We start from the raw sequence: 15,285 nt of genomic DNA, 5'->3' as shown, positions 1-15,285 counted from the left end.
CTTACAGAGATGTAACTTATATGGGAATTCTCAAAGTGTGATGAGGCAGTGTTTCCATGGAGACAAAAATGGAAGGGGATGGAAAACAAAATTAACTGGACAGATTATCTCATGGATGCACCTGGTGCTTTATCCTCAACACAGTGGAAATATTATTAGCGTAATATAAAGTTTCCCCAAAAAACATTCTTTAACATTAGAACTACTTTTCTAACGTGGTGTCTAAGTTATTACAGAGTGAGAGGAGATGGGAAAAAGGATATTGTAGCAAAGTAACTTCCTAGATGGTCATGATTTTATCTGACTCCTACTACACAATTTCTGCAGTTGCCTCATTCCTTAGGGGAGCACAAACACTGGTTTAATCATAATTACTCATGAGTTATATATTTACTGATTTTTTGCACAGATTGTAAGTTACTTCTACAGTAGAAGAAATACTAAGGTATTTCTACATCCCATTTCCAACTGCAGCACTAATTCACAAGAACTAGGAAAATTTAGAAGAGGCTTATGAGCCTTATGAGAGAGGAAAGGGAAAAGGGAACCAAGCAAAATTTCGGAAGTTTCAAACAGATAGTCTTCCTTGAGTATACCATGAAACATGGCTACAGATCCATACTGGTGGGTTCAGTCATGTTCATCAGGTTCATTTATTACTTTTCATAGTGATTTCAAATAAATAACAGTTTTATGTTTACAAATTCTGTCTCAAGAGCAAGACACATAGCAACAAATTGCAGCACTAACTTTTTTCTGTTCTACTTAGAAAGTTTGATTGTGATCATGGTATTAGTTTGAACTGCTTCTTCTCATAAAGTAGCCAGCTGCACTGCACTTGACTCACAACAAAACACCCCAGAAAATATTAAAAAGTTTTAGGTCAATTCTTCTGTTCAGTGCCACACCAAGACTCTCAAATATGCAGAGAGGCAAATACTAGCCAAAGGTTTGAACAGGTCCTCTAGACTGAAAACCCAGTCTAGGTCTTGGCTCTTGGTTCTTGGTTCTTGGTTCTAGGGCTTGAACGTCAGGGCTTGGTTCTAATGCAGTTGCCCTTTTCAGAGAAAGCCATTTATTCACACTAAAAATATGGCCATTGAAGGCAAGGTGGCTACAAAAATGCTTTCACACTCTGCTTTCTGAGGCCTCTTCTGGACATTTAAGTGGCTCTACTGGAAAATAAGGGGAGTATACTATAGCTGGTAAAAGGAAAATGAGAGGGAAATACTGCTGCTGATAACTGGAATCCTTTGTACCTTTTAAGCAAAAGGTTATTGTTGCTTTGCTTGAAGAATAGCTTCACTATTAAGTAGTGTAGCTGTTTGTGGGACAGGAACTTGTAGTCCAGCCATTTTCAGTCTTTCCAAACAGCAGAGAAATTGGCAGCTAAGCTGCTCTAACTCTCTCGTCACTGGGGATAACATAAAATCAGAAAGAAACTGGTTTTCCAGGACTGTGTTTTCAGTACTGGAAGTTAGTAAAACTGTGTTCTGATTTGTGAAGTGAACAAACTTGATATGGAACAACAATATTTTTTTTATTTTTTATTTATTTATTATTATTTTTTTTTTTTAGTTGACTGAACTTTTCTGGTCATAAAACTTAGATGATACACTTTATCATCTAACTTTACAGTTATTTTTAGTATCTCCTACCTATATGGATTTATTTATTTATTAAGTTATTTATTAGTATATAGATACAGATGTAAGCATAGCCTGGAAAGATGAAAATTCAGAGTCCTAAGCTGGGGATGACAATATGGAAAATATGATAACTACACAGTCACAATACTGGAAGAGCTGATTGGATCAGTATCTTTCCATGTCTTCATCCTCATAATGTCTCTGTAAGGTAGAGGAATGGTGTTTATCCTATTTAGAGTTGCAAAAGCACAGCTCAAATTCCAAGGAGACTAGAGTAGGAAATAAAAAGGGTATGAAAAGCGTTTTTCAAATAAATGCCCTGACTTTTTCTAATAGGGTTAGTCACATCTCCAGATTCACTAGAATAGCCATAGTGCTCCAGGACTTGTACCAGTTTCATTTCATCCAAAGCATAAAACCAGAATAAAGGCCAAGAATTTGCATAATGATGGTATCTTCCATTTTGATTTAAAAAATTAAAAAGCTGTTATATATATATATTTTTTGATCAAAATATGAATATCTCATCAATGTATAGTAAGCCTTAAAAGTATGCATTGCAGCTATACATAACAGATAGCCTAACTTCCATTCTTACAAATTTAATATTTCTGAGTTACTTTTTTTTTTTTTTTTCTTTTTAGAGACATTACTTAAGCCTTGCACTGTGCCAAGTAAGAGTTAGATGTACTTTTCATTTCACGTCCTAGCTATTTTACATATTTATGCTTCACTTTCTTTCTAAATTCATGAGCTTGTCTTGCATTCTGAAAGAAAGATACATCTTTTCCTGTGAATACCTCATAAATACAAACAAAAACCTTTATTTAATTATATACAGGGTACAATGCAAAATCCCTCCTTCATTTTCCTCAGTTTCACACTATATTTTTAGACATCACATTTGATAAAAATTTCTGCTGACATTTGTCAATGTGTGGGACATTAACCTGAAGCTTTGGGGAATGATTTGTCAAATGTGTTCACAACCATTTTCTGTGCAAGTCATGCAGCTTATCTGCAACAAAATATTTAGATAAAGCAACACATGCCAAGAAAAAATGTGCTGCTAAAAGCAATCAAAATACACTCTCTTTCCTCTTTTTTTTTTTTTTTTTTTTTTTCTTCATTGTGACTTTTCATATGTACTCCCACATTTCTGTATTCCTAGAAATATTAATTCCTGACCTATCTTCCCATGTTCCTGGAATTTTCTTCACTTAAATGTAATTCACCTTTATAAAGCTTCAGTTTTCACTATGCCACATAACTGCAATGATTGTAGTATTCTTCTGTACTAAGATAAGGAAACATTTTTGTGTTATATTTTACATCTTTTGATAAGTCTGCAAAGATTTCCAATGAAGTTACAACAAATTTATGAAATTGTAGTGAATTCCTGCCATTTTGTAAGATTTTCAGCTTCTCATTGAAATGTTTTCACATACAGGACACAAAAAGCTTGAACCTAAATGAAAATAAAAATTCTTTATAGCCCCAAACCCTTTTCTGCACAACTGTCAGAAGTCATGAACATTGGGCCATACAATTTTGATTTTGTCAAATAAACATTTTAAATACTCAACTCATGGAAAGGTGTCCATGGAGTTGCATCAAAGAATTCATTGATACTGGCAGCATAAATAAAGAAAATCTACTGAAAATAAATGAATTTAGGATGTTTGAGTTCAAAAAGATAATTCCATGAATTAATCAGACCTTATAGAAGTCAAATGGTAATGAATATTATTAACAACCAGAAAATATTACTATGAAGCAGACACAGGATATATATATGTATAAAAGTAATTTATTTATTTATTTCCCCTCCTCCCTCCCTCCCTCCCTCCCTCCCTTCCTTCCTTCCTCCCTCCCTCCCTGCCTTCCTTCCTTCCTTCTTTCCTTCCTTCCTTCCTTCCTTCCTTCCTTCCTTCCTTCCTTCCTTCCTTCCTTCCTTCCTTCCTTCCTTCCTTCCTTCCTTCCTTCCTTCCTTCCTTCCTTCCTTCCTTCCTTCCTTCTCCCTTTATATTTGCTATTAATTTGCCTTTATCTCACCTACAATTTTTTTTATTTTTTTATTTTTTTTTTTAACTGATTATCTCCCCCGTCCCACTGTTGTTGTGGGAGAGTGGGTGAACAACTGTGTGATCCTTAGCTGCTTGCAGGGTTACACCACAACTTCCAGAGGTCTGTGATAAACTTGCCCACTATACTGGAAGGCTGTGGGGAGACTAAATATGGGAGAAAAAACAGAATCTGTAACTGCGATTTATACTGATATGAGTACACTCTAATCTAGATGTAAATTAAAAAATAAGTGACTTGAGTCCTATTTTTTTCAGTAATGGTTCTCCTTGTGAATGAAACCAGATTCTTTGGGACAGCTACAGACAATGTATTCAGGCAATGTATGTATACTTTCTATATTTGTTTTGATGATATTACTTGACAAAGCACACAATTTGTAAATCTGTCGCTTACAAATTGATTACCTAGCCCATCCCATGCTGATTTTTTCATTGGGAAAAATCTCTCATGAGCTTTCCTCGGGTTTTAGTAAAGCAGGCCTCAAACTCAGGTCAGTAAAACTTGAGTGAAGTGGAGGGAGTTGTGTCAAGAAGGAATCTGCTTTGTTATTTTGCTATTAAGATTCATAGAGATTTTTACCCCTGAAGTAGAAGGGCAAAGTACAGGGCAACATGGTCAAATAAAATTAGTTTAGAGGTTATACACAGGCAGGGAAGAACACCCTTTTCTATTTGATTGCTATTTTCAAACAGTCAAATATCCCTGCAACATAAATACCTTTCTCTGGAAAAGTGAGAGGAAATGGATGAAACAGGAGCGTGACCCAGTCTTAACAATAGTGAATACAATAAAACCTACTCAAAATGATTTATTCTATACTAATAAATACCTTCAGATATTCCTCACGACAAGGACTATTTCACTGCAGTTTTTGTGCAAGCAGAAACGTAATCCAGAGCTGCAGGCTAAAAGCTATTGCAAATGTACACAGATGTTAACACTAGGGTAAAGTCAACACTGCAAAACTAAAAACGTAAATAGATAGCCTCCATTGTGAAAAGAAAATCCTAAAATTGCTAGTAAATGTTAAAAATAATGGAAAATACAGAGACCAGAACTTTAAACAACCAGACAGCTACAGACCCTTCAATGAAAGTTTCAGATTCTTACCTCTGAAAAGGTAAAAGATTGTTCTGAAACTGCAAAACTTGGTGAGATTTCTCCATATGCAATACCAAGAATGTTGGAGAAGCTGTTTGCCTATCTGAGCCTGATAGTAATTAGAGGCTAAAGATCAGTGTGAGAAAATGAAATTTAAAATAAACATGCCCTGAACTTTAAAAAAGGGTAAGATTTTCTTTGTAGACAAATCACGTTCACAGATATGAGAAGAGTTTGCAGCCTCTAACAGAACTTGAAGTGTAGAAAGGAGAAAGCTATATGGAAGGCAGAATAAAATAGTGAAGACAGGGATAACATTTAATTGGAGATTATTTTCTTATATTGCTTTCTGCACACATTGGTTGTGTGATATAACAAAGAAAAGTGAAATGAACAGGATTAAAAGAAAGCTTGTAAGAGAAAAAGCAAGGTTAGAGGGATAGGGAAAACAAGAAACTGCTTTGGAGAAGGATTACATGCAATATGGATTAGCAGACATATGGGAAGACTAGTACACAAATGCAAAAGAAATAGAAAAACATGTCCATAAGCATTTCTTCTCTTGTATCAACTGACTTGTCAGTTTTCCATGTCTTGTGTTGAAAGACATTGCCAGCCTTTTAGGTCACAGATTGCTTATTACAGGGTGTTATGAAGTGTGGCACAATGGAGACCTTTGCCTACAGCACTGGGGTGTAACACTAATAAGAGGACTATTTTTTTTTCTTTCTTAATTAATAAAAAAGAGTTTCCAAGTTCTGAAATCAATTTAACAATTATTATGACCGCCAAAAGACTGTTCCAGTGCTCTGTGTGTAGATAATGTAAGCCTGTAATGTAAAGAAACCTCTTTAATCTAAAAAAAAAAAATAAATCATAAAACACTTGACTTACCTATGAGAGCAGAGCTCCCTGGACTGATGGCCATTTTTGTTCCTGAAGGAGAAGTCAGCACTGAAGGAAGTCTGGTCCCAGTGCTGAAAAGCACTGCTGTAAAGTCTTCTAGTTGAGGAAGGGGTCGTGGAGGCTCTAGTAACAGATTGGGAAACTGAAGTGATTAGCAATACTATAGCAGAAAATACCTCAGGGACTTAAAAAAACCACACCACTACCTGCTACTGCATTACTGGCCATGCTGCAACATTATAATTTCAAAGGGGCACTCTAAGCAACTTCAGGAAATTACTAAAGGTGTGCTTTATTTGATATTAGGTAAGGCACTAGAGGAAGTATTAAAATAACATCTAGATAAGTATGACTACAAAATAAAAGAAATTATGTCTGAAGGCTACCATGGCATTATAGGTTGACCATTTTTGTATGTACTGAAAGTATGTGGTATCAGGAGATAAAGGGCAAATTTATACAGCATAGCAGCCTAATCAAATGTCCATGGCAGTCACTTGAAAACTTTTCATGTCTGCTACAGACTGAATCATGCCATGATTAAATATGGTTATAACCCTGTCAAAACTTGTGGTATACTTAGGCAGAGCTCCAAGGGACTAAGAGCTCAAAGAGCTCAAGAGGATCAGTCTACACTGAGAACTGCATGATTTAGTCCTCTATAACAGTAACACTATTTAAAAAAAAGATTGCATTGCTTATCATTCCCAATTCTTTTTGTTGTGGAAATTATAGAATATTTGATTTAAATGAATGGTGGCCTCATCACTTTTCGATAAGATCACAGCACAAACCGAACAATATTTCTGCTGCTCAGCATATTCAACACCAGAAGTACATGGATGCTTGTACTATTTATTTCCACCAAGAAACTGAAAATGCGATTTGCCTAAAAGAAAAAGCTTACATAACCCACAGTAACTTTGAATCTTTAAAAAAAAAGCCATTTTTAGAGGTCAGAAAAGCATCTAAAAATCTTGTGTGAGTTCTGATGTATAGCCTGAAACCCAGTTGATATTTATTGCAGATTTTTTTTCAACTCAGTTTCTAGAGCCAGTTGGGATTCATAGGGGAATCTTGTGGATGCTGTTAGAAGGACTTTAGTGTTATCTGTGAAACTGCAAGAAATATCACTTTAAAACTTCCTCTGGAAGCTCTATCATCCATAAGACCTATGCTCACTCCAGTAATGAAAAATGAGAGCTGTACTGGCTGCTTTAGTGATTTTGTACCAATAGCATGGACTAGGTTTCAAAATTTGACACTTCACTATCAAATGTACTAAAGCATTTACATAGTCTGGTTGGATCATTCACCTTCCAGGCAGGGAGAAATAATAGAGGTGAGCTGCTCAGAAAGGAAAGCCCTTTCCCACACACTCAGTTACCACCAGGTAACACTTCCACCCATATTTCACAACTGACATTGTCTTTTTAAATCACTGAGACAGGCTTTCTGCCTGTTATTTGGAAACCCAAGAAAAAGTAAACTTCACCGAACTTGGGAAGTGTTTTTTTGAAAGTGCACTGTGTTTATGCACCTGCTTGATATGAAATGGGTCAGTACGACACAGCCATGTACCAGAAAGACTGCCAAGCAGAAGCAGAGCACTTCACAGGGAAAAAAGTGGCATCAATCTCATCTCAAGAGAGCCACTTTTAGAAATTGTTAATAAATGTTTTTCTTAGCCAGTAGGTCTGAAAGAGTGAAGTTGGATATGTCAAGACTGGGAGGGGCTGTCCCTGGGTTCAAACATTTTGTCTGTATGTCATTCACTCTCTCCATGTTCTCTGACTAATTCTGAAGGCTAATTGTGCCATCAGCCATATTTCTGTGGCTTCAAATGAAAAATACCCTGAACTTACCAAGAACAAACAGCTGGGAGCTTTCAGTTACCTCCCCACGAAGATTGGCTGCCTTGCAGGAGTATAAACCCTGATCTGCCAGAGAAACATTCGCAATTAGCAGCAACCCATCATGCAGGTGGTGAGCAGAGGATAGCTTCACCTTATTTTTAAACCAAGTAACTTCTGCTTCAGGAACACCTGGAAAAACATTGACAACATATAACACACGTAAGATATAGTAGTTGCTGAACAGTGTCACAGTTGCTGCAGACAAAATGTTTAAGACAGAAAAATTAAAACAAGCTTTTAACATGACTTTCAAGTAACATTTTTTTTTTTTTTTTGCAGTTCAGAACTGTTAAGTCAACTCCTTCAGACTGTCTACCTTGTATTTCTTAGATACCTCTGAGGCAAAGCAGAATTAAAATGCAACTGAAGTCTTCTTTTTATACCCTAAGGTTGTACAAGAGAACAGTGAAATCATCACTCTTAAAAGCAAGTCTATATGGGATCAGAATGATGGTTAATCTAGTTTAGTATGCTGTCTCCAGCAGCAGTCATAAGCTGGTGCCTCAGGAAGAGTAAGAAAAAGACAAACATATACAATGCTTCCTGCTAACACTCTCCCAGCATCCTCCCATGTTCAGCTTAGGAACTTCCTAAGCCAGAAGTAGTTTCTGTGCATTTAGGAAGCCTCCATGGATTTCCTTTCTATGAATTCATCCAATCTTATTTTCTGAATGTAGGCAAATAATTGGCATTTACATCTTCAGAAAAGCAGTTCCACTGATCTAGCCAGGAGTGTTCATACAACACGTTCTTACAGATTCATAACCCACTACAGGAGAAATTGCTTCCCTTCATGTGCTTTGATCTAAGGTGCCTCTCTATTTGGTGCGCTCTTGTAGAAAGAGGCTCTCATCTGTAGCTATCAAGACTGCTGCTCTTGCAGTAAAGAGCATTTCCTTGATATACTGATATTTAGTTCAATTTAAATGCATGTTGTATCAGGCAATTCAGTGTCACTGACTACTAAACCATTGGTTTATGTGAATAGTACTGGAAGCTTTAATAGATGGGATAGATCCGTGGAGTTGTGCCTGAGAGAAACAGTTACTATGTGCTACTGTAAAGAGCAGTACATACCTCATCCCGGTAACTGATGGAGTGTACAATATCCCAGTTGCTGTATCCTCTGTAAGTGGGAACCAGTTAACCACTTTTGCATGAATGTCCAGTTTCCTTGTGTTTATTATAGACTAAAGGAATGTTTTAGGGCAACTATTCTTAAGCATATGTTTCTCACCTAAATCTTTCCCTGACTTATTTCACAGCAACATGGTCCTCTGCCCACTGCCAGTACTTCATCAGTTGTGTATCCACATTACAAAAGAAAAGCCACTCTGTTTGTCTGTTTTGTGATCTTGGCACTAGAAATACCTCTGGCTGTGCTCACTAAGAATGACCACCCATTTGTCTGTATTTATAGTGACTGGTTGATTGTAGCTTCCTCACTAAGCATGTGCAGATGGAAGTGGGAAAGGGTTTTCCCTGTTCTTCCACATCAAAGTATTTTGTCCTTTTTTTCCACCTCTTCCAGAATTACCTGTTGACTTTGCCAAGACATCTGGAATGAGTACATCTGAGCTTGGCAGACAGGAAGGTCTGTAAGGGCAGAGAGTCTTATCCACATTCATAAATTAGAAGGAAATAGTCTGTAAAAGACTGTAAGATTTTTCTCATGTTTGGTAGTTAGTAATACATACTAATCTGAAACCTTCATGGCATACTGAGAGTACCAATTGTTTTTGTCTGTGATGCTGTTTTCCAAATGCTTACCTTTGCTTATGTTTCTATACCTCAACTTTTTTTTTTTTTTTTTTTTTTTTTTTTTTTTTTTTTTAAGCATGGGTTATTGGCCTGTTTTTGAACTCCCAGCTGGGACAGAACCTGTACACAGCTCTCCATCTGGCTGCTACTCTTTGACCTGTGTGGCATGGGTGGGCCGACCACCACTTAAAAGCTCACTTTGATTTTTTCCAGATTATCCAGGCAGAGTCCTCATGGGAGTTCCAACAACCACAGGATAGCAAACAACCCCAACCCTTACGTTTTTCAAGCCTGTGTGTTTATTGTGGTTCCTTTGCAAGGAAAGGAAGTATGAGAGGTGAGTTCTGGAGAGATGAGAGAAAATGGAGACTCTTCCAGTTCTGCAGTCCCTGAGATCGTACACACACATACCAGAACTTTTCCTCTCAGTGTCACACTAGTCAAGGGATGATCAGTTCTTTCTTGCAGTTTAAATTAGTTACAGTGCACAGATTTTCATATTATGGCTATTGTCAAACTTAGGCATGGAAGCAATAGGTACCTCAGAAATAAACAATAATAGGCTTATAAAATTATAAAACTGAGATTTCTTCCATTCCCAGTAAGGTTCTTCTTTCTTTCCTTTGAATAGGAAGACATGGGTAGAGCTTTCAAGTTCTTCTTGACAATAGGTCAGTGGAAACAGTGTGAGAATAGGGGGGATGAGGAATGCTGAGAGAAGTAAAGAATTAGGTGAAGGTGTAATGAAAACTGAGGATCTCGTATAATCTCAGTTCCATGGAACAGGGACTTAAAATGAATAAATACAGACAGGCAGACAGAAAAATAATTTGCTCATTGCAGAGAGCTGCTCTTAGAGGCTTACTCCAGAAAGGTAGGTTCTTGTATTCACTTCACTAGAAGAACCAACAAGGAATTGTTGGTTTATTACAGCAAGGTAAGGTTCACTGTAATTGTGTTCAGTCTATGAAAGCATTATACCTGCAAGATGTCCAGCATCCCTACAAAACCATTTCTCTGGCTGCTGCTTTAAAAAGGGACTTCTTCCTCTGCCTTTTATGTGAAGTTTCTACACTAAAATGAGATGTTTTGAAACCAAATCTTACAGCATTTCCTACAGCTTGTCTTAGGGAAAATAAGAAGTGTTGTATGTGTCAGGGAGCAACAGACTCATTTTCTATTATGCTTTGACCTTTACTGACACATGTAGACCTAAAGTATTTCAAGACAAAAATAGGAGGCAGACAGCACAGGCATGAGCAAATGCATTATTGCACAGCATTGCCACAAGGGGTAGCAAGAGCATTTCAATCAGTTTTGTTGGATAATGGTGAATGAGAGAGGACAGAAGGCTGAATGTGTTCGCTTTGCAGAAACAATCACAGAGACTGAAAGTCTGAGAACTGCCAGCTGGAAACAAACCTCACTTTGCTGGGCAGACAAAACTTTAGGCAGTGAATAGTTACTCAATATTTATTTTTCTTCAGCTTTCCCCTCCATCACTGTGCAGGCATCAAGCACAACAAAGGTTACCTTTGCTTGTATGTAACAAGCAGAACTGTGCACACCAATCAAGATGATTTTGCTAAAACAGGAGTTTTTTGGGAAAGGAAGCATAACAATGCAAGAATCTAGCTGTGATTACTTGTTTTCTGTGCCACAATATTCTGACATATATCAGAATCTGGCACAGTTGAGGAACAAATATGGGTCACAAAGCAAGGCAAGAACTAGAAAAGTACAACCTCCAGCATACAGATGAAACACAGAAGAAAGAAATGCTTAGGACAGCTGAAAAATCTGAAATCAGAAGGAGAAGGATACACAGGGAAAGAGACATAGGGAAGGATGGTTATGTATTTTAAGTCACTCTTTCAAATCTATTCTGACTCAACAGTGGTTAATGGTACATGACACTTTGCAGACAGGGGCCTCTGTTAGAAGTTTTATGCCTTAAAGGATACCATGGAGAAATGCTCTAAGAATCAGATTTTTTTATATAGATTCCTCCTTTCACATCTAATTGCATTGCCAATAACAACTTGGGCCTTGCTGATCAAATCTTCTGGTATCCTAATGAATATCTCCATACTTTAAGTGTTGAAGTCAACAAAAACCTTCCTAGTGTTACTGATGTGATCCAAATTGCTCCCACATCCCAGTTGGAAGTGGAAGTGCCTAGAGCATTCGAATTGCCCACACCAAAAAGTCTGTTTGCTTTCTTAAAATTGGAGAAGATTCTCTAGCTGGAAGCCATAGGCTCTGCAGAGTTGCCAAGTGATTCTGGAAGGGAGTTTCTTTAGACTCAGTTTTGGAGAAGTCTGGGCTTGACCACAATTTCCTATGTTTTAAAAATATCTTTTCACCTCCATAGACAGAATAGCAAAGTCATGTCAAGTTAAATGAGACTGATTTTTCAAGCTTGAAGAAAAGCACAGCACCTTTTTCCTCAAGAATTAATTCTGAGATAATTCATATCAGAGGCCAATTAAACTGTAATATACTCAGATGATTCTGCCTTCCCTTGACTTACAAGTAACATCTTTACATTTCAGTCCGGAACACAGACTTTAACAATACTTATGCTTTTCATAAGAAGTTAAATAGCAATATAAAATTATTTCCTAAGGTCTGGAAATTTCATTCTCTCTTCTTTTTAAGGAACCTTCTTCAGGCTTATCAACACCTGTTGGCAGCAAGTGTATATTTCTGTGCCTTGCCCACAAGAGCAACGTTAGAAAATGTAACTGACCCTTACATTTAGTATTTATCATATAAGTACTTATTCTGCTGTCCTGCTGACACTGTAGTTCTACAGAGATTGTCAAGTTGAACTACCTGACCACTTCAGGGCTAACCAAAAGTTAAATCGTGTTATTGAGGGCATTACTCAAATGCCTCTTGGCCACTGACAGGTACAGGGCATCAACTATCTCTCTAGGAAGTCTGGTCCAGTAGAGACACACCATCACAGTTAAACATTTTTCCTAATGTCCGGTCTGAATCTCCCATGGTGCACCTATGTGCTGCTCTCTTGCATTGTGTCATGGTCTCTGTTGCTGGTTATCAGAGAGAAAAGACTGGCAAAAAGTTCTTTGTATATAAACTATCATCATGAATCATACTGATGACTATTGATATACTGATGACTAGGAATTATGTTAATTGTTAAAAAACTAGATACACAACAGGAAGACAGGAAACACAGGTTCTATTTTTAGCTTCGACATGAACACCCTGACTTTGAGGAAGCCAGCTAACCTCTTCCACTTTGTATGTGTGGGAATATATATGGGCTTAATGACCATAATGTTTTTATCTAATTCTTCCTTGAAAAGCATTGAATATCAGTCTGGTTGCAATAAAAGTGTGAGGAGTGGACAACAGGATTGTTGCACTTATTCCTTCATGAACCTCTAGATATTGTACTTTTCTTTCATTAATCGCACTGAGAATAATTAATACATTGATATCCCGGCCTAGTGTTTGCACAGCTCTCATGCACGCTTTGCTAGAGAGATGACCAAGTAGTGCAAACTTGATAGGGGTGTGGTTGGCAGCACTTGAACAAGGAAAACTCACAGCCATTGTGTTTAAAGTGAGCAGGAAGTTTAAGGAAAGAGGGACATTTCTATGTTTGTAGTGCAGATGCTTATTTGCAATCATCTGAAGTAGCTGCTAGAGATAAGAAGCTAAAGCAAGAGACTTCCTACAAGCCTCCACAGATATTTGTGTAACACTTAAAACGGCTCACTTTGGGTTTTGCAAGCCACTCCCTTCCCTTCCTTTCCCCCCTCTACTATGCATGAAAGTTTAATGAAAGTTTAGGTTGGATATTAGGAAAAACTTCTTTACTGAAAGGGTTGTTAGGCATTGGAATGGGCTGCCCAGGGAAGTGGTTAAGACACCATCCCTGGAGGTCTTGTAGAGCTTAGTGATGTGGTTTGGTGGAGGACTGGTTAGTGTTAGGTCAGAGGTTGGACTAGGTGATCTTGGAGGTCTCTTCCAACCTAGACGATTCTGTGATTCTGTGAATAAAAGATCTGTCCTTGGTTCTTTAGAGATTTCCCATCTCTTGCTCTCTCTTTCTCCACCTCTTCATCCCATACCAATACCATTACCACTAACAGGTCAACACAGCTACAGACAGGTAAGGTCAGTCTTTTTTGGTCACCAATGAAAAGAGGCAAACTGCCATTCTAATAGTGAGGGGCATTCAGTCTCTGGTTGGAAAAAGTTTCAGGGAAAAGCCTGTTTCAGTGGAATTACTCTGAATTCTTGCACTCTAAATTGAAGGAAAAACAAAACAAAACAAATCAGGACAGGACTATATTATTATGTCCTTCACTTGAAAAAAAAAAAAAAAAGAGTTTGGCAAGAAAAGAAGTGGCTAACTGAAATGTACTTGAAGAGTCCCATCGCTGAGGAAATGAGTCAGATCATGCTTCTATATTCTCACCTTACACCCCCAACAAGTAGGAATTCAGTTTTGTTGTATCCTCAATACACTGTGTATCTCCAACAAAGATGCTTGTCATTCCATCTCAGACCAATTTTCTTAAGTCCCTACACTTGGTGGGATTGATAAAAGGAGGACAATTTCTATGGTAAAAATTAATGAAAGCAAAGAATTTCATCTGAGGATTAGGAAGAACTTGTGGTTTCACACAGCTGCTGTACCTGGAGACACTGATTTAGCAAACAACTCCACAGAAATTCATAGCCGAAAGTGTGGTATGGAAGACCAAGTCATTTCTCACCTGCAACCTGGCAGTTAATGGTAACATTTGCTCTCTGGATTGTTTTCACCGTGCTTCCAATATCAACAGTGACAGCAGATAACTCAGTGTTGATAACAGTAGCTCTTGATGCCTTTATTAGCGGCTTTCCTGTATAAAAGAAGCATAAGAGTTTATCAGACCTTGAATACTTGACTCACACAGGACAGCTGGACTTGTATACTCCATATGAATGTAGCTATATAGGGCAGGTGGATAAGGGAAAACAGAGAAGTATGTGACCATCTGCTCTTTATAATATTATAATGGCACTGCATTCTATGGGAAAAGCTGTCTTCAGAGAAAAAAAAAAAAAAAGAAAGGGTACTTAGTGCAGAGGCAGAACAGCATTAAAGACATGTGGACACATATGAGAACCAGCTGAATCAATAAACAGCAGTACAATTGGAACTGCAGCGTGATGTTTGCCTAATACTGTAACCAAAACACCACCCTTTGCCAAAGGCCAAACACAGCACAAAGACGCCTGGGTGATGGCTACACACACATTAGCAGTGCTGGATTTTTGGAGCAACATCCAAACTATTTCTATACATCAATTATATTTACTTTAACCTGTGGTGGAACAAATGGCACTGGGAAGACTTGACCAAAAAAAAACACAACAAAGTTTTATCATAATGGCTGGTATAAGAAGACAAGAAGACAAGAAGGCTGGTATGAAAAGCAAGATCTTCTCCATCAAATTACCAGTTTGCTCTATCTAAAGCCTGCAGTAACAGTTTTATGTATTGTATATCTCTAAAAAAGATACCTGCTTCACCTGCAAAAAACATTTCAGATTGTTTTCAGTGTACTTCTGACACTGGTAACTGTGAACAAGTGGGTCAAGGTGTTTCCTTGCTGTTGTGCCTGTCTGTGGGGAGTTAGCTATGGTGACGCCATCAATGACCGGAAGACTTATATAGCTTATACTGTAGGTGCACTGTAAAGGCATGCCAATATGACACAAAACTCAAGAGATACCCAGGCTTATCTCTAAGAGAGGGGAATGAAGTAGCAGAGGTGGCATACTTGTGTTAAGGCAACCCTCTCTCCCATCCAAAATGCTTTGCAGGAAGGATG

General features: G+C 37.7%; 1 protein-coding gene across 6 annotated transcripts in view; it reads right to left on the bottom strand.

The window, feature by feature from the left end:
• The window catches only part of ADAMTSL1 (ADAMTS like 1), a 487,860-nt gene that overhangs the window by 25,227 nt on the left and 447,348 nt on the right, over window positions 1-15,285 (bottom strand). For all 6 annotated transcript variants that reach the window (XM_072030863.1, XM_038170180.2, XM_072030865.1 and 3 more), the window contains 3 exons: window positions 14,182-14,310; window positions 7,610-7,789; window positions 5,733-5,867 (listed from right to left, as the gene is read on the bottom strand). In XM_072030863.1, the coding sequence (XP_071886964.1) occupies window positions 5,733-5,867; window positions 7,610-7,789; window positions 14,182-14,310 (444 nt within the window). The remainder of the gene's footprint in view (window positions 1-5,732; window positions 5,868-7,609; window positions 7,790-14,181; window positions 14,311-15,285) is intronic.

This window comes from Anas platyrhynchos, chromosome Z (genome assembly GCF_047663525.1).
Source record: "Anas platyrhynchos isolate ZD024472 breed Pekin duck chromosome Z, IASCAAS_PekinDuck_T2T, whole genome shotgun sequence".
Classification (NCBI taxonomy): domain Eukaryota; kingdom Metazoa; phylum Chordata; class Aves; order Anseriformes; family Anatidae; genus Anas; species Anas platyrhynchos.
This window is presented reverse-complemented; position numbering and strand designations above follow the sequence as displayed.